This window comes from Pungitius pungitius, chromosome 1, assembly GCF_949316345.1.
Source record: "Pungitius pungitius chromosome 1, fPunPun2.1, whole genome shotgun sequence".
Lineage (NCBI taxonomy): Eukaryota > Metazoa > Chordata > Actinopteri > Perciformes > Gasterosteidae > Pungitius > Pungitius pungitius.
The window spans coordinates 2,317,977-2,336,635 of record NC_084900.1 but is presented as its reverse complement, the minus strand read 5'-3'; the positions used below and the strand labels follow the sequence as shown (position 1 = coordinate 2,336,635).

General features: G+C 42.5%; 2 protein-coding genes across 3 annotated transcripts; one reads left to right on the top strand and one right to left on the bottom strand.

The window, feature by feature from the left end:
• The first annotated feature begins 3,485 nt into the window (after nt 1-3,485).
• On the top strand, nt 3,486-5,954 carry LOC119223050 (uncharacterized). The gene is made up of 2 exons (XM_037480146.2): nt 3,486-4,652; nt 4,779-5,954. The coding sequence occupies exons 1-2, from the start codon at nt 3,963-3,965 to the stop codon at nt 4,995-4,997; spliced, it is 909 nt and encodes a 302-aa protein (XP_037336043.2). The 5' UTR covers nt 3,486-3,962; the 3' UTR covers nt 4,998-5,954.
• A 3,769-nt stretch (nt 5,955-9,723) lies between these two features.
• LOC119223024 (F-box only protein 6-like) lies at nt 9,724-15,522 on the bottom strand. Of its 2 annotated transcripts, XR_009947210.1 has the most exons (7): nt 15,089-15,522; nt 14,147-14,345; nt 13,946-14,060; nt 13,752-13,847; nt 12,848-12,989; nt 12,412-12,771; nt 9,730-10,849 (listed from the first exon to the last, which is right to left on the bottom strand). XR_009947210.1 is itself a non-coding variant. In XM_062560467.1 (6 exons), the coding sequence occupies exons 1-6, from the start codon at nt 15,167-15,169 to the stop codon at nt 12,625-12,627; spliced, it is 780 nt and encodes a 259-aa protein (XP_062416451.1). In that variant the 5' UTR covers nt 15,170-15,522; the 3' UTR covers nt 9,724-12,624. The 2 variants fall into 2 exon arrangements, 1 of the variants encoding a protein (XP_062416451.1); XM_062560467.1 differs by having other exon boundaries at nt 9,724-12,771.
• Nucleotides 15,523-18,659: the final 3,137 nt, after the last annotated feature.

Genomic DNA, 18,659 nt, shown 5'->3' with positions numbered 1-18,659 from the left:
TCGGCGGAATTTCACCGACTTCTACAGGAGCCGCGTAGAATGACTCCCGCGGTACGTGGTGCCAGCCGTCAGCCCGTTTGAGAGCTCGCCAGCTCGGATCGAGCAGCCGGCTCCCACCGCCTTCACGTCGTACTTCGATGCCGAAGGAAACGCCTCATGGAGGACACCGAGTGCCACGACGTCCAACCGGCTCTTTCAAAAAACACTTCTACGTCGAGGGAAACGCCTCATGGAGGACACCGAGTGCCACGACGTCCAACCGGCTCTTTCAAAAAACACTTCTACGTCGAGAGAAACGCCTCATGGAGGACACCGAGTGCTCCGGCACCACCAAACGCAAGCGTTGTCGTAGAGAAACGTCCCCAACATGAAAGACGAGTAGCTCCGTATACAGGAGGAAAAGCACTTTATTAAGTGCAGCAGAATATTCATACGTATTTATGTATTGGTGTCTTTTTTAGCTGCACGACTGGGAAATTTTGTTTTTAATGTTTTGGATGTAGAATATACTCATTGTGTGTATTGTTTTTTAGCAGACGGTTTTTCTCAGTTCATTTTATTAGTCATTATCATTTATTTGTTTCAGAATACGGTTTTGTATTTAAACAAAGGTTGTATCACGTATTATGTTTAAATCAGTGCCATGTTACATAAATGTTCATGTCAATAAAGTTGTTGAGACCAAACCTACGTCCCTGTAGATTTAGTAAAAAGTTCCCATTGGGGTGTGTCACCAGTCTTTTTAACTAATCGCCTTCGTGTCACGTCGCCGATGATCAAATCCCTTTGATAGAACCCCATCAATGTGTATTTTAGTTTGTATGAAAGTGTACAATTATTTACATTATAAATCAGCACATTCGTGTATTATTGAAATAGGAATATGCAGCGGATGAGTGAAAAATCACCAAAAAAAACAGGAATTACAAATGAACTAAGAATGATTTTAATGCAGCAACGATGCTGGTTGAACCGGCCTCCTCAGGCCCGCGGGCTCGAACGCACACATGAACGAAAGGTGACAATCATTTGAAAGATTTTATTTTTTAAATATTACTCAAACACAAATGCATGTACAAATATATAAAATAATGACATTTAAAAGCATCCATAACCATCGGCATTAACCCGCGATGTTACCTCTATTAACTGAAGATCTCAGAGGAAGCTCCTCATCGGGGGATTTGGGTGAGGCCTCTTGTCTGCGGGGTCTCCGGTACCAAAAGATGCCTCCAACAACCAGGACCCCAACCAGGACAGTCAAGACCACAGACAGGACCACAGCCGGGGCCACAGACAGGGCCACAGTCTGTACCACTGTGGCAGTTTCCCACAGGCACGGTGTGTTCACAGTGTCAGGCATCGCTGTGGTCCGATTGGTGACTTCCATCCTGACAGCAGGAGGATGCCCCCACTGAGTCTTTCCATCATTATGGATGGAGCACCTGTAGACGCCTGCGTCCTCCTTCTGGACCCCCTCGATGCTCAGAGAGCAGTTTCCCGTCAGGAAACAGTCCGGAGACACGTGTCTCCTCTCCGATCCCGTCCCGTTGCTTTTCAGTGTGGATGCTGTAATGTTCATCACAGACTTTCCGTCTTTCTCCCATTCTACGACCGCCACCGATTCATCCGTTTTGAGATAACATTTCAGTAGGACCTGCTCTCCCTCGCGCACGGATTCATCCTCAGCTGCGATAACCTGGAGATCATCCCGCATGTCCCCGCAGGAGGACTCGTACAGACCGATGTCATTAAACCGCACATCGGTGAGGACAAGCGAGGACGAATTACTCTCTCCAATCCGTCCATCGTAAGGTCCCTCTCCGATCCAAGTGCCGCGAACCTTCTTTGCCACAAGCACCTTGTTGTCTCTCGTCTTCACTTCGGAGCCATCGGGGCAGTCTGTCATCTTCCACTCTACCGAGTGTCCGACTATTGCCGAGAGGGGTTCTGCGCGCTGCCACCGGGTGGAAACCAAGAGCACGAGGGCGGGCAGACACAACTTCATCGTCACAAACTGGGCGGAAGACTGCAGAGCGCCTCGAGAAGCAGCGAGTTTATAGCGCTACACTTCGATCTGACGGTTTCTAAATCGAAATTCTAACCGGAAACGGATTGCAAACCCGAAGCCGCTGACAGCCCGGTGAGCTTCACGGACGTGTCAGACCTCGCGAGCTCGCACTTCTCTGTCGAGGGAAACCTCCCATGGAGGGCACCGAGTGCCACAACGCCCAACCGGCTCTTTCAAGAGCCACACACTCGTTATCGTCGAGTAAACTTTCTTAATATTAACTAATGGTGGGCCGTGGTTTTTCACCCTGAAACGGTGCAACTTCCGCCATTGTTTTTCCTCCATGTCAACCGTGGGAGACACAGCGACTCTGTTTCTGTCGAGGAAGTTCCAAACGGTGTCGTTTTTTCTACTAAATCGCATCCGAAGGCGCGGACAGCTCGGCGGAATTTCACCGACTTCTACAGGAGCCGCGTAGAATGACTCCCGCGGTACGCGGTGCCAGCCGTCAGCCCGTTTGAGAGCTCGCCAGCTCGGATCGAGCAGCCGGCTCCCACCGCCTTCACGTCGTACTTCGATGCCGAAGGAAACGCCTCATGGAGGACACCGAGTGCTCCGGCACCACCAAACGCAAGCGTTTTTGTAGAGAAACGTCCCCAACATGAAAGACGAGTAGCTCCGTATACAGGAGGAAAAGCACTTTATTAAGTGCAGCAGAATATTCATACGTATTTATGTATTGGTGTCTTTTTTAGCTGCACGACTGGGAAATTTTGTTTTTAATGTTTTGGATGTAGAATATTGTGTGTATTGTTTTTTAGCAGACGGTTTTTCTCAGTTCATTTTATTAGTCATTATCATTTATTTGTTTCAGAATACGGTTTTGTATTTAAACAAAGGTTTTTATCACGTATTATGTTTAAATCAGTGCCATGTTACATGAATGTTCATCAATGCATAACTCTATGTTCAATGACCAATATGTTGTTACTATTGTTGCTTTTTCATTTTGGCTTGTTTTCTTGTCGGCGTTCAAAATCACACAAAAAACCGCGTCTTAAATAAAGTGATGTGTGGTTCGATTCCAAAGAGGGGCGGGACTTAGAAACAGTGAGATATGAGAACTGCAACCGAGGCCCCGGTTAGAGGAAACACACCAATGAACGCGCATCCTCAGCGATGAGTCATAGGTACAAATACAATACCGCCGTCGTTGTGTTGTTATAAATATAAAACGTCACTAAAGACCTATAATTTTCACAATCATTTTTAATGTTAAAAATATTTTTCGGGGACCCCCCAAAATCTAAAAATAAATTCTTATATAAAATATTTTTAAGGTGTCCCTAATGACTTTTAGGGGGTCCGGGACCCCCCAAAATCTAAAAATAAATTCTTTTAGGGGGTCCCTAATGACTTATCGGGGTCCCGGACCCGGACCCCGATAAGTCATTAGGGACCCCCTAAGTCATTTTTAATGTTAAATATATTTTTCGGGGACACGCCAAAATCTAAAAATAAATTCTTATAGGGGGTCCCTAATGACTTTTAGGGGGTCCGGTACCCCCTATAAGTCATTAGGGACCCCCTAAAAGTCATTAGGGACCCCTTAAAAATATTTTTCGGGGACCCCCCAAAATCTAAAAATAAATTCTTTTAGGGGGTCCCTAATGACTTATAGGGGGTTCGGGACCCCCCTAGTCCCCCCTTATTTCGAACCCTGTCGGTATCCAATAGTATAAATTACCCTGAAGTATCACTGGTTGTCTCAGGTTCGAGCCAATCCTTCACTGTGGCAAAGAGACCGAACAAATCTGTTTATTAACGTAAAGAACAAGGTTTATTCATATGAGGGTTGTTAAACAAACTCGCTCAGACTCAACGAGCAGCTCGTGCTGTGTCCTATCAAATCACGTGACGCAAGAGTAAGAAAGGGTCATCATCACCTGCAATGACTCGGCTCCTCAAATGTGTCTCTCTCTTGTGCCTTGTCCGCTTTCATCTTGTAGAATGTGGTTCGATATTTGCTGTCAATGGAGATCCGTTTGAGTTCCCCGCATTTAAAGAACGCGAGTTAAAAAGATGCGAGCTGATCCGTCTGCGGGGACATGGCAGCGTCCATTTGGTCGCTACGTGGGACGACCGGTGGACACCGGGACCTGACTACCGAGACCGGATGACTGCAAACGGGACCGTCATCTTTAACGGTGCAAACCTCAACGACGAAGGACTCTACGAGCTCACCTGCGGCACCGACACCCACCGTTTCCACGTGCACGTTTTTGAAAGCACCACGTACACGGTGACTGAGGGAGACTCGGTCCCCTTCGAGTGCTACGCAAAGACGGAGGGGGAACTCGGGCACTTCACGGTGCAACGAGACCGAGAGCCTGTGTTGGGGCTGGACTACCGGTCCGGGAACCAGAGCCCGGGGGCCGGGTTCCAGGGCAGAGTGTCCGTCCCCCCTCAGTGGAAAACAACGGGGAACCTGACGATGACGCTGAAGGGGGCGACGACTGGAGATGAAGGTGTTTACTGGTTCTACGTCCAACATGAAGACAAATCGGGACTGAAGGAGAAACTCTGTGCCGTGAGGCTGAAAGTCAACAAGCGCGTCCCGGATCCGACCCCCAGCGGCCCCGTGAGTACCACACACACCGATCCACCATTCCATCACATGGGGACATTTGTGTTTGAACTGAACTCGGTGTCTTTTCCATAAATACAATGAATAAAGTCAAAATATGTTCTTTGTCTTTTTCTTTAGCCAACTTCTAGTCCCACTGAGCAGAACGGGGAGACGCGGTGGAAAGCTGCCACTGTGGTCCTGGCTGTGGTCCTGATTGTGGTCCTGACTGTCCTGGTTGGAGGCTTCTTTTTGTACCGCAAACACCACATACCCCGCAGACCACAGGCCTCACCTGGATCCCCAGATGAGGTGATTTCTCTCCAACCTCGAGCTAATGGAGGGACCCTCGTGGGTTAACGCCGATGGTTATGGGTGCTTTTGTTAAAGCAATAAGGTACAATAAGGTACGAGAGCCTGTACTTTATCGTCCAATAACAGTTAAATGATGTAGTTACATTATTGAAGATAAAGTACTGCCTCAAGTGCTTTTATAACACAAAAATTAAAAAAAAATGTATAAATAGTAAGTAAATGGTTGCCTTTCAGCACAAACAATTGCAGCCACATAACGTTGTGTGTCACGTGTCATCGGTCTAGAGACAACTCGTCCCCGTACGTGCACGTAAACAGCATCGGGTCCCTCACCACCTCACATTCAATGAACCTCTCAGGCGGGCCTGAGGAGGCCGGTTAACCAACATCGTTGCTGCATTTAAAGCACCGTTTATTTGAAATTCCCGTTCTTGTATTTCACGAAGTCAGTTTTTCTGTGCCTTCCTTTGTTAAATTATGTTTCAATAAAGAAAGAAATGCTTAAATGAAGCCTGATGTTTCCTTAAAATAGAAGATCTGTCATTTGAGCATGAGGTTTGGTGCCCAAATGTCATTATCAAACAAGTAACAGTTAAATATGAATCCGCTGATTCAACAATGTAAACAGATGTATACTGTTATACAAACGGGCTGTAGAGGAAATACACATTAAAGCAGTTCAATCAAAGGGATTTGTTAAGCGGTGCCGAGACACAAACGATCCACCAAACACACACATAACTGATAAGTGAACAAATACAAATAAAAAACCAATACATAAAGCAACTTCCTGTTCACATTCTTCTGGCCTATATAGGCTAAAAGAACCTTATTTCCCAAACAGCATCAAAAAGCCCAGAATAGAATAAAGTGACAAGGCCGATATTGTTAGGAATAAAATCCATCAATGTTAACCTTTTTAATGTTACAATGAGATGAGTTTGAGGCAGAAATATATTATATCTGAGGACATTTTAATTAATTAAGAGAGAGATTATTAATGTGGCATTTCTGAGTAAGATCACTTTTTCAGGAACAAGAGATAGAGTATTATGTGTAAAATGACTTTTTCAGGAAACAGATCAACAATTCAGAAATGGTGTAAAAATGAATTAGCTTCAAAAAATGCTAACATGAAACAAAAAGAAAAACTGCTCAAATTTAAAAAATGTGAATAAATAATCATACTAAACGGATTAAAAACATTGTGTATTTATTTATGAATGCACCAATCAGCAGATGAATCAGAAATCTCACAGTAAGGGTAGCTGATTAAAATCAAACACAGGAAATAAACGGGCAGGAAAAGTCACAACAAATAAATTCTACATGAAAAGTCCATTAAAACAAAGTGAATATAAAGTAAAACATTGTTAATCCGCTACAGTTTGAGCACAGCGGGACGTATTTGCATTGCATGATTTCAGTGTTTGATGATTACTCAAAGTGATTAAAAATGGCAATTTAACTCATATGTTGAACTTTTATTTCCTCAAAGAAAGAAAAATTGGTTCATCACTAAATGACCTACAAAACTAACAACGTTCTCATGTTTGTGTGTAATAACAGCACAATGGCAAAGCTGAACAAATTACCTTTAGGAATTAAGAAAGAACTGCACAACATACACACCTAAGTACACAGTGTATGTAAGTATATAAAGTATATTTAGTGAAATAGAAGTGTGTCTAGTAGAGTGGAATAGGTATTAAATCACCACCTTGATCTCCAGTCGTCGCCCCTTTCAACTTACAGGGGCTTTACCCCCATACAACATGAGGGACGAAGCCTGGAAGTCTCCGTAATGTTTGCCTGGTGTGTGGACAGTATATGTCTGTGAAGGTTTTACTTTGATTAAGTAAAGCAGAACAAATACAGAGAGGCGCCCGTTCATTGGTTAGTTTCCTCCAGTGACGAGCGATGAGTCATAGGTACAAATACCGCCGTCGCTCTTGTTCCCTCCCATTCGGGAGAAACACAGCAGAGGGGACCTGCAATGACTCGGCTCCTCAAATGTGTCTCTCTCTTGTGCCTTGTCCGCTTTTCTCTTGTAGAATGTGATTCGATATTTGCTATCAACAGGGCCGGGGCTAGCCATTTGGGTGCCCTAAGCACAAATGCTTGGTGGTGCCCCCCCCAACCAACCACCACCACCACCAAAGGAATAACAACCATTCAGAATCTTAGTTAGGTCTTAGTTAGGTTCTCTTTATTCCCCAAATAACTTCTAAACATAAATAATTTACATAAACAAACATGAAAAGAAATAAATTATATAAAAGATAAAATTATAAATTATAATTACCAAATACCACCACAATTACTAAAAACACAGATTTGGAACTGAACATTGTAAATGCAGAAAGTATTCAAGTATATAACCGTGTAAGTAATAATGTGCACATTTCTTCAGTAAATAATATACATAAGTACAAATAATAATAATAAAGTGCAAACTGCACAGTAGAATTTTACTTTACCATCTCTATAAAAAAGACCATTCTGCTATCTGATAGAACTATATTACAAACATTTTCACTACCATCAGTTGTCAAAGGCCCTACAGAGGCACACGCCTGCATTTCCTAGCTGCAAAATCAGCTCTCAGGTCATATGACAGTTACTGAGCCACGTCCCCATTGATGCTGATGACAGCCAGACCACTTAAACGTTCCTGCCCCATTGATGAGCGCAGGTACGTTTTGATTAGTTTGAGCTTTGAAAAGCTTCGCTCAGCAGAGGTAACTGTGACAGGGAGAGTCAGTGCAATACGAAGAGCAAACCACAGATTGGGATATGCCTCTTGAAGCCGATTGTTATGCAAAAACGTAAATGATAACATAAAAAACAAATGATAACAGAAACGGTAACGGTAACAGAAACTTGGGGCGGCCCGTGGACGAGTACCGAATACGACCCACGGCGGTCCGTGCGGACATTATGAGCGTGAGTACATGTGGGCAGCCGGCCGCCCGGTGACCGCTAGCAACGGTCCTCACGAGACAAAGTTTGGGGACCCCTGATTTAAAACATTGTCTTAGCTGAGAGCGACGCGCGAGCATCATCCCGCTGTTTTTTTTTCCGCCCCCGACTCTTGATGCCTTTTCGAAGCCGTTTCAAAGCTGTCTGCCACATTTGAGATTTGAGGCATAATGGAACAGACCACTGGGAGGTGGGGGGAGGGGGGGCCGCACAGGAGGTTCCCCTTTTTCTCCACTAATTTGGTCTAGGCCTATTACTTTTTGACTTTGTATTGATTTTGCATATTAGCATGCTTTAGACATATTTTATTTGTTATTTATACTAGTAGCCTACTGTGATGATTTTTCACGTCCCAGATTTTTTGGTGCCCCCCCAGACACTTGGTGCCCTACGCGCAGCGCGTGATGTGCGTGTGCGGAGCGCCGGCACTGCCGACCACCGAGCACCCGGCGCTACTTGTCCTGCAACCTGCAACAATGCAAATCCAAACAATCCGGTCGTGTTCATCCACCCAGAGACTGCTCCAGAGCTCCATTTGTCCGCACTGTCAAAGAACATTTTCACTGGGAACCCGTTTTTTTCCCCGTGTTTAAAACTACTGGGCGCGAGGACACTGATCAGTGACGTTTATTGTATTCCGTTTTGATCACTGCTGTTTATTGTCTGTGAAGTCAAACTGTGATGAATCTGCATTGTTCATTATATGACACCTCTAGTGCACTTAAGTTGTGTGAGTATGGCATGTTATATTTGAGTTACCAGGTTTGCTGTGTTGCTTAACTTTCGTGATCCCAGGTTTGAGTTACAGCTGGGAGGAGGGATTTTGAGCAATCAACACATTCTCATACAATTTGTATTTGCCTATTTTTCCAGTGCAACTAATATAATAAATCATCAATAATTTCCATCTTTCAACGATGTGCCTATACTGTACAGTTCTTAATCTTCCCTGAAGTAGGGGCGTCTCATCCTCTGCTGGTATATGTTGGGGGGGGGGGTGAGTTACACCTATGAACACTTATGCTCGTATTCTATCCCTTAGGTCATCACCGTGACATGAACAAATCCTAAGGCCTAGAATATGCGTTACGCTTAGGCAGATTAGACCGGAGACTAGTAGGCCTGGGGGGTTAGAGACTTAGATCCCTTTTATCTCCAGCCTTTCAGGGAAGGGTTGCTTACCCCTACTAAGCGGACGGAGGTCCCGTTCGCTACATTTGGATAATGGTTCAATTAAACAAGTTTAAACTCAGATTTTTTTTAAAAAGTATTTGTTTCTCTTTTACTGCCATGTGTTATAAGTCATTGTAAAACTTTGTTAAATGCAAACACGATCCTAAGCAGTTCAATCAATTAACAAATCCAAATGATCTGAACTAAGGAAACTAGAGATTTTTTTTATCAAGATGACATTTAGTGGAGTTCAAAAGAGGCAGAATGTGGAGCAGAAGTGCTACACAGTAAAAAAAAAAAAAAAAAGTGAAAAGTGTGAGAAAAAAAACTTACATTTACAGGAATTTCCCTTAACAATTTTACAGAGAAACAAATTTATTTTTTAGATTTTCTCTATTATTACGATTCTGTAAAAAAATTAGAAAAACATTGAATTTGTCATTATTAGCATAATATTTAAATTTACAGTTGGACTGTTATTTTACAGATATCTTTATTTTTACAGAGTTTTCCACATAATTTTGAAAAACAGAAAAATTACTGTAAAAATGTTATTTTCCGTAAAAATATCTTTTTTTACAGTGTACGTTTGTATTTCCTTGAGTAACAAAAGCTTATGTATAGCTAAAAATGGTCTTATTATATATATTATTTGCAATAAATGTCCAAAATGATTATCAATAATTACTCAAAAGCAACTGCCACCTGTTCAAAAATTCTTTGGGTAGATTTGAAGAAACTCCAGAGACGAATAAATTACACCAAAACGGATTTAATAGAAAATATGTTGTTATGTACAACGTGGGACGGCCTCCATTTTGTACATTAATCAAACTTCTGAGGTAAACAAACGACTTGTTTGACACCCCTCTCACACAAAGTGCCTCTCTGATTGAACTAAGGCTCGCTGCTGCTAACTGTTTACATAAGTCTCAGCATCGTAATTTACACACACACACACACACACACTCTTTAATAACAAGTGTGTGTTTATAATACACTTCTAGTGTAAATAAACATTGTTAATAGTGTTCATGGTACATTATGCATTTCCATTAGCAGTCTAGCAATCCATAGACGTTAAGTTATTGAATATTGTTTGCAATACATGATTTTGGTTATGCAACACTCTCTAACAGTTAAGCTATTGACTAATCCTCTTAATAAAACATTCTGCAGTTCATTCAGATCTCTCAACAAGTACTGCGCTTTTGAAAAATTACGTTAATTATGGGTTTAGCTGTCGATATCACGGTTACAGAGAGGTGTCGTTTGTGCTTTAACAACGTTCCTTTGCGAGCTATTGAACCAGGATGTCCAAACCTGGGAATATGCAAAAATGACCCAACTAAGAAAGTAAATACCGGAGAGTATTTTACCTTCTAATTTATTATCCCATCTCAGCCTCAGACCTTGGACAATTTCGACCCCAGGAACTCCTCCGAGCAACACAGACCTTTCCGGGCCCAGAGCCGAGGTCCTGAGCACGGAGCGAGTGAAGGTGTACGGATGACCTCACCTGCAGGAGTCCTCCGTGTGGGCCCCTTAGCCGACGATTTAGCCTCTATGGAGAAACTCTTCAGAGAACCAAAAAGGCTCAGAGAAAACTTGGTTGACTTCCAATCAGAGAAGGTTATATTCCAGTTTCCAGAGAAAAATCAAAGTCCAAGTTTAGTGAAGGCCGATCCTTCCTCTCAGACTGGTGTCACTGGTTGTCTCAGGTTCAGGTCGATCCTTCACAGCTGCAAAGAGACCCAACAAATCAGTTTATTGACATAAAGAAAAGGGTTTATTTATCTGAATAGAGCTCCTGAATTAAACGTTAAACGTGTGACTCGTCCTGCAAAGCGTTCATCCTGCTTCTGTGGGACCTCGACACCTTCATGTAGATGAAACATGAGGGAAGGTTTCTTATCAGCTAACATCTCACAGGAGACATATAGTGAGTTGGGGGACAGCTTTAACTTGGAGCCTTTAGATTCCATCTCCAGATGTTTCTGAGGAGTGTGTGCTGATGCTTCACAGCTGCTTAGTGAACAGACACAATCAATGAAAACTTAAATATGATTTTCAAAATTGTAACATATCTGACGACAATAAAACAAATCAAACAATAACATTTGACCAACATTATATCTTCTTATCTTTGCCCTTCGACCTCTTCAGTCCAACCAGGAAAGTGTGAAAAATACACCAATCTTAATTAATCGAACGTTTTTATTCTTCTGTGTATACGGTTGCTGATGAACCCTAAACAGCACATGATATGAACAGCATAAAATGTATCTGCAATAACCCAAGATAGATAAAACGTTTGGTAAATGGACGCATTGCGCCACGTGGTGGTGGAGATGTGAACACTTTACGTCTCCTTAAACTGCTTTGTTCACTCAAGAAACAGCTCAAAGTGGAAAACCATCATCAGAGCAAACAGCAACGATTCTATGACCACAAACCACTTTGATTAAACCACATTATTAACTATATTATTATCTATGTTGCCTAAACAGTAAACCAATCAATGAGTATTTATGTGTGCATGGATGAATGAAATGCCTCTGCTTGTATTCAAACACTCCTACTGGCCCCGGATCATTATGATTTATATTTATTAATTAACGTTTTCCCCCTGGTTTGTGTTTGTGATTCCACCTGACGGATCACTAGGTCGGGTGTCACTTGGGCGCCCTCTAGTGGCCCCTGCAGACATGGGTGGGGCACCCTGTTCACGTGGGCGCCCTCTAGTGGCCCCTGCAGACACGGGTGGGGCACCCTGTTCACGTGGGCGCCCTCTAGTGGCCCCTGCAGACACGGGTGGGGCACCGTAAACTATGGACTGAAAGGAGATCATTCCGTCCCACAACTCCTTTCATTCATATTTAAATAAACGGCTTTTCTTTAGCCCTCATGAATTCTCCTGACCATCTCTCCTTAACCTGTGACGTTTTCCACAGAGGTCCAGGAACAGTGTCCCTCAGTCTACTGAGCACGTCTCTGTTATCACTTTTCTCCCAAGTTCAATAAGAAAGTTGTGTTTGGTTCAGACTGACTTCTTTGTCCCTGATTGTTTAGTTGTTCTCCTTCTTGTTCACAGAGTCACAACTAAACCGAAGCAGCGTTCAGTTCATCTGCTCCACGTTTGAGGAGCAAAGTCCCAGAGAGCTGCAGGTCTGCTGAGTCCCTCAGATCCTTCAGTCCCTGCTGCACGAATGCTTTACCAACATTTAGAAAAAACGCCACAGAGTAAACACACACCACCTCATGCTGTTCTTAAAATATATTCTTTAAGTCATTGTCATCTTACCTTGGACGTCGTGAGTTGTGTGAACCTATAAGCTCAAAACCAGGAAACAACTGCTCCGAAACCGCTGCACATACAGGAGTCAGAGCCTCTTACACAGAGGACAAAAAAACTCTCCTTCAACATGTAAAATGACTGCAGATTACAGTAAACCAGGTGCAATTATGAAATTGTTATGAAGTGGCAGGAAGCAGGAGTTCTGCGAGTATCCAAGATCTATGAACCGATCGCTGGATTTATCTCAACACAGCTGTCAGTGACACGAATTCCATACCATCCCTTCCAGAACTTCATGTCCTTGCCTCCATGGATGAAATCTATGTACCTCACTCCTGGCCCGTAGTCCTGGAATACATGGGTGATCTGAAAAATAGAGATTAGGAAGTCTACGATTGTCCTTCAGTACCTTCTTAATTAATGCATCAGGCTTCGCACTCACCTGATTCCATTTCTCAGTCCACTCGTTCCACGGCCCAAAGTAAATTTTATCAGGAGCAAACGTCTGGACAGATTCTTCTTTATGATTCAATAATTTTACACGGAGCTCATATTCACTGTCACAGTCACTTCGTGGGGAATACCTGATAAAAAAACAACATGTGCAAAGAGATCAGGGGTCTGCAATGTTTTGCTTTTTACTAATTTTAAGGGTAACAACGAAATCTAATTTCTGGCAAAGAATAACTCAACAAATGTTCTGTGTTGCACTATTAGACTTGAATAACATTTGGCCTCCATACCCAGTACAGTTAGGACGGACAGATTTTTATATTTTCCCCACTCATGGCAAACATTTCATTCATAGTTTAAAAGAAGCTTCTGTTTTCCTGTTTGTTAAGATATGCTGCATGATTTGCCTGTCTTCATTTACTCATCGTACATGTAGCAGACTTCCTTACAGCAACTTGTGCTACTCAAAAACCCGCCTCTCCTTCTGGGTGCTGGATTAAATGCAATAAGATCATGTGTAATAAGATTTTACAGGTGCCATCAAGAGGAGAGCGAGAGGGAGAGTTCTTCGTGCTTGTTCTTCTCACCGTGTCAGGATCGCGTGGAGGAGCAGACGGAAGCAGGACTCAAATGCAGAGGTTCTCGATCAATGTGCTCTTTATTCTATACAAAACCCAATAACGTGCTCCAACAGCGAGGGACATATAGACAATGACACGACGAAGGACAACAGGCACACAGGGCTTAAATACACAAGGGAGGTGCAGGTGATTGGACACAGGTGGAATCAATCAGGCAATCACAGGACAAGGCAGGAAGTGAAGCTACCCAGGAACACAAGAGACATGAAAACTACAAAATAGAACAGGAAGAGAGACCAAACCGTGACACACCAATCAGAAATTCTGATTTCTGGCTGAAATCGATCCATGAACGATGGGTTGTAACCTTCCGCCTCCAAATCAATCAGCTGGGACTTCCTGCACATCCTGCAGAGAACAGAGAGGGTTTATTCTGCTGCTCCATCCAAATGTAGCATAACACACACTGGCATCTGCTGTCTGGAGCTCTGCTGGTGAGGACTGACCCGAAAGAGGTCATAAAGTTTTGCTGGACTGTCTCATTTGGATGTGGCGTCCTGAGTCCCTCAACACGCCATCCATCACCTCCATTCTCCAGTATCTTCCAGTCCGTCATTCCATCTATGAAAACAAAGAGGGGGGTTCAGAGAATAAAAAGGGGTGATGGCAAACAGATGGAGAGTGAAATCCGTTCTGTGGCTTCTTACGTTGTGCTCTGGGATTCTTTAGAAGATTTCTTCTCTTCTTGCACATGAAGTAAAACAACCTCCAGTCTTTGTTCATCTTGGAAGGATCACGGGGGCGATATCCCTCTCTTCGACATCTCTCTTTCCACTGAGACTCACTGTCATCAGCGCCGGCGCTCTGCACACTCACATCACGCACTGCGCGCAGGGCACCAAGTGCCTGGGGGGGTATCAAAACATCTGGGACGTGAAAAATCATCACAGTAGGCCACCTCCCAGTGGTTTGTTCGATTATGCCTCAAATCTCAAATGTGGCAGACAGCTTTGAAATGGCTTCGAAAAGACATCAAGAGTCGGAAGAAAGAAGAGACAGCGGGATGATGCTCGCGCGTCGCTCTCAGGTAAGAAAATGTTTTAAATCAGGGGTCCCCAAACTTTGTCTTGTAAGGACCATTATTATTATTATTTGTACTTATGCATATTAATTACTGAAGAAATTTGCACATTATTACTTACACGGTTTTAAACTTGAATACTTTCTGCGTTTACAATGTTCAGTTCCAAATCTGTGCTTTTAGTAATTGTGGTGGTATTTGGTATTTATAATTTTATCTTTTTTATAATGGATTTCTTTTCATGTTTGTTTATGTAAATTATTTATGTTTAGAAGTTATTTGGGAAATGATGAGAACCTAACTAAGAAATTCTGAATGGTTGTTATTCATTTGGTGGTGGTGGTGGTGGTGGTTGGTTGGTCGGTTGGTTGGGGGGTGGGGGCACCACCAAGCATTTGTGCTTAGGGCACCCAAATGGCTAGCGCCGGCCCTGACTGTCAGCCACTTCTCTCCACTGACGGCCCACTGGCCGACAAACACCAATCCACCTGATGGGGACGAAGATGCAGGAGGAACTCCTGGAGGATCTCCGGAGGAACAGGCAACACCTGGACACCTAAACACTTACCTGTGGGAGCGAGGTGGACGGTCCTGCCGCAGAAGACTCATTGTTTCCAGAGGCTGAATCCGAGCTCTGAGACGAACCCATGGCTTTAGCTTTCCCCTACAAGCCTGCGATAGACCCTGGTTTTTGGACGTTTATTTGACAATGCAGCCGAAGCGTACAGCTGTCCTGTCCGGTAAAGATATTTTCCAATCCAATGACGCGCAACACACGTGTAGGTCGGAGCAAAGTGAGGTCAAAGCGTGTCCTACGACTGTAAACGTAACAAATGACGAGCGCTATATCCGAAGGGACACTCACTTTTGGTTTCACTCTGAGCACGCGCTCACCAGCGGACACAGAGGTCCTTTCTCAATACGCGTTCTCGTGGACTCGTGAAACGTCATCAGTAGCAGCCCGAGTACTGCTCCAACTTTAAAGTCCGCATCTGGCCGAGAACGGTCATAATACCCGGATGTGACTCCTCTTCCCCCCCCCCCCATTTAGCGGGCCAGCATCGGAGCAGGCTCATCCGTTCTTGTGAGAGACACATATCCCAGAATGCATTTCACCTCAGCAACGTCCTGTCTGTATCCAGAGTGCAGCTTGTTTATTGTCCTTCCTCCTCCTGTATGGAGGACTAAAAGTGCCACAATTAAGTAAATAAATACACAATTAAATAATTACTTAAATGTGTCATTAATTAATTAAAAATAGAATTAAATACATAAATGTGTTAATAAATGTGTCATTAATTAATTCAAATACAGATTCATGTTATGTAAAATACATATATACTTATTTCACTATTTACATTTACATTTCATGATCCTGCGTTGCAGTGCTTCATGAATTACTTAAAACTGTCAAACTGACCCATCAAAGTCAGTGGGCGGGGCTAACGCGAATCCAGTCTGATCCATTGCTTTGGTAGAGTACCTGGCCACGGCAGTAATTTGTTCCTGGCCCAAACTCTTTGTGGCATATAGATGGCCACCATAAGCTCATTAGGTCAGTGATATTAGCAGGTAAACAATGCATCTTTCTAGATGTTTCATTACAATTCATGTGTTTGCAACAGGTGGAGATTTGTTGTCCACGTTGGGGTGGATGGATTCAGTCGTTTAGTAGCTCTGCATCAATCCAGTATCCGGAATTGATTTGTCTTGACTTGATACACAGGGTAACCAATCAGGCGTAAGGTTCCGCCTACCAACTTTTGATGGGTCAGTTTGAAAGTTTTAAGTAATTCATGAAGCACTGCAACGCAGGATCATGAAATGTAAATGTAAATAGTGAAATAAGTATATATGTATTTTACATAACATGAATCTGTATTTGAATTAATAAATGACACATTTATTAACACATTTATGTATTTAATTCTATTTTTAATTAATTAATGACACATTTAAGTAATTATTTAATGATGTGTTTATTTATTTAATTGTGGCACTTTTAGTCCTCCATACTCCTGAGCCCCCTGCTTGACAATATCAAGACAATGTTGCATTACATCACATGTCATTTAGCTGACGCTTTTATCCAAAGCGACGTACAATAAGTGCATTTCCACATAGAGATACAAACTCAGAAGAACAAGTAACAAGAAAGTACATTTTTCATCAACTAAGCAGTTTCAAAACATGTTATAGAAAAGTGCCGTTATAAGTACAATTTAAGTGCTACCATGTAATGGAATGATTGATTTTGACTTTCAATGTATTTGATTGACTTTAAATGTTTTCATAAAATAAACATTAAACAATGATATGTGAAATGACTCAGAGGGAACTCTTGTTTTGGATGGACTTAATTGTTTTTTCAGGTCTGCCTCTAGCGGCCATAAGAAGAACCGCAATTGAGAAACATACCTGTGATCCATTCATGGAAAAACACTGACTAATATTAAATAAACATAGTGAAAATGTACAGATATAAAGATTTAATATGAAAGGTTTCTAAAAACATCACAGTAAGTTACTCGGCCCCCCGCCTCCCCCACAGCTGCTGTTACATTCAGGCAGTTAAATGTAAAGTATCCACTCAAGTACTTTTGAAGTACTTGTACCCTAATTTAATATTTTCATTTTTTGCTACTTTATTACTAAATTGGTTTTACAACAATTGCTCCTCAACAAGTAAACTCAGTCAGTGAATTTCCTGCTAACCCTCTTAATTCAATGAGAGTGTGTCTGAACTTTCACGTGCTTCATGCAAACGTGTGACCCAAACGTTTGGAAATGAAGAAATCAATATTTTCATCATCCCACTAGCATTAAATGACCTGGGGCCTGTTTCAGAAAGGAGGTTAAGTGAAAACTCTGAGTATGTTAACCCTGAAATGAGGGAAACTCTGAGTTTTCTGTTTCAGAATGGGAGGTATGTTAAACCTGAGAAAGCAGAGTAAGTCAAGCCTGTTTCAGAAAGAGAGGTAACTTATACTCAGAGTCAGTTACCATGGCAACTTACTCTGTGAACCTAACCTGGTCGGGAGCAGGTTTTCTTCGGGAAACCCAGAGTTTATTTCGTCTCCTCCCCTTTTTTAAAGAGGAAGTGGTATTTAATCACCTCATTCATTCTTTCGGTATTCATTCATTGCGCACATTTCAGTCACGCAGAGCGCATCAAATCAAGTGAATGAAATGGCATGTCCTTTTATGGACGATCCTGTGGATGAAGAGGCTGCATTAATCCGTAGGGAGTTGCATTTACGTCGGGAGAGGATTTTGAGACCCAGAGTGGATTTTTTGTCATATCCATATTCATTTTTATTTGAGCGGTACCGTTTTTCTTTACAGTCAATAAGATACATCCATAATCTCATCCATCCTTACATCAGAAACATCAGACATCGCGGCCGTGCTCTAACATCCGAGCAGATGCTTTGCGTTGCATTACGTTTCTTTGCAAATGGTAGTTTTCTGTATAACATTGGGGATGCAGAACATATCAGTAAGGCTACTGTTTGCAGAGTTGTATGGAAAGTGTGCCTCGCTCTTAAGCGCTTTCTCCGAATTTTTGTGCTGTTTCCTGGGCACAAACCCGTGAAAGCCATCAAAGAGGAGTTTCACAGGATTGCAGGTCAGTGATGTATAAATCGGTTTAAATGAGGCTAACCTGATAAATGACGTTCAGTTAAGAGCATATTGCTGCGACCCCTGGAAGTAAACTAATAATAGAATTCCTTTTAGGATTTCCGAATGTGGTTGGATGCATTGATGGCACACATATTCCCATCATTGCACCTTCCGAAAATGAAGCGGACTATGTCAACAGGAGGTCCATCCACAGTAATAATGTGCAAGATTGCACCTACATGAAAATTAAAATTAGGTTGAATAACACACTCTTCTTCCAGTTTCACTTCTGATATTATAACAGTTGGGCAAGTCACTTATATTACTAACTACAACTGGCTTCTTCAACAGTGTAATTAGATTAATGTAATAATGACTATCTCTAGAAAGTATTGGTCTACTTATTACTAATTACTTTCTAAATCCCATATCAACTTCAACCACTTGAACAATACAAGGAGAGACAAGAAACTGCACTTTTAATGCTTTCAAATAAACATTATACAATTGCATGA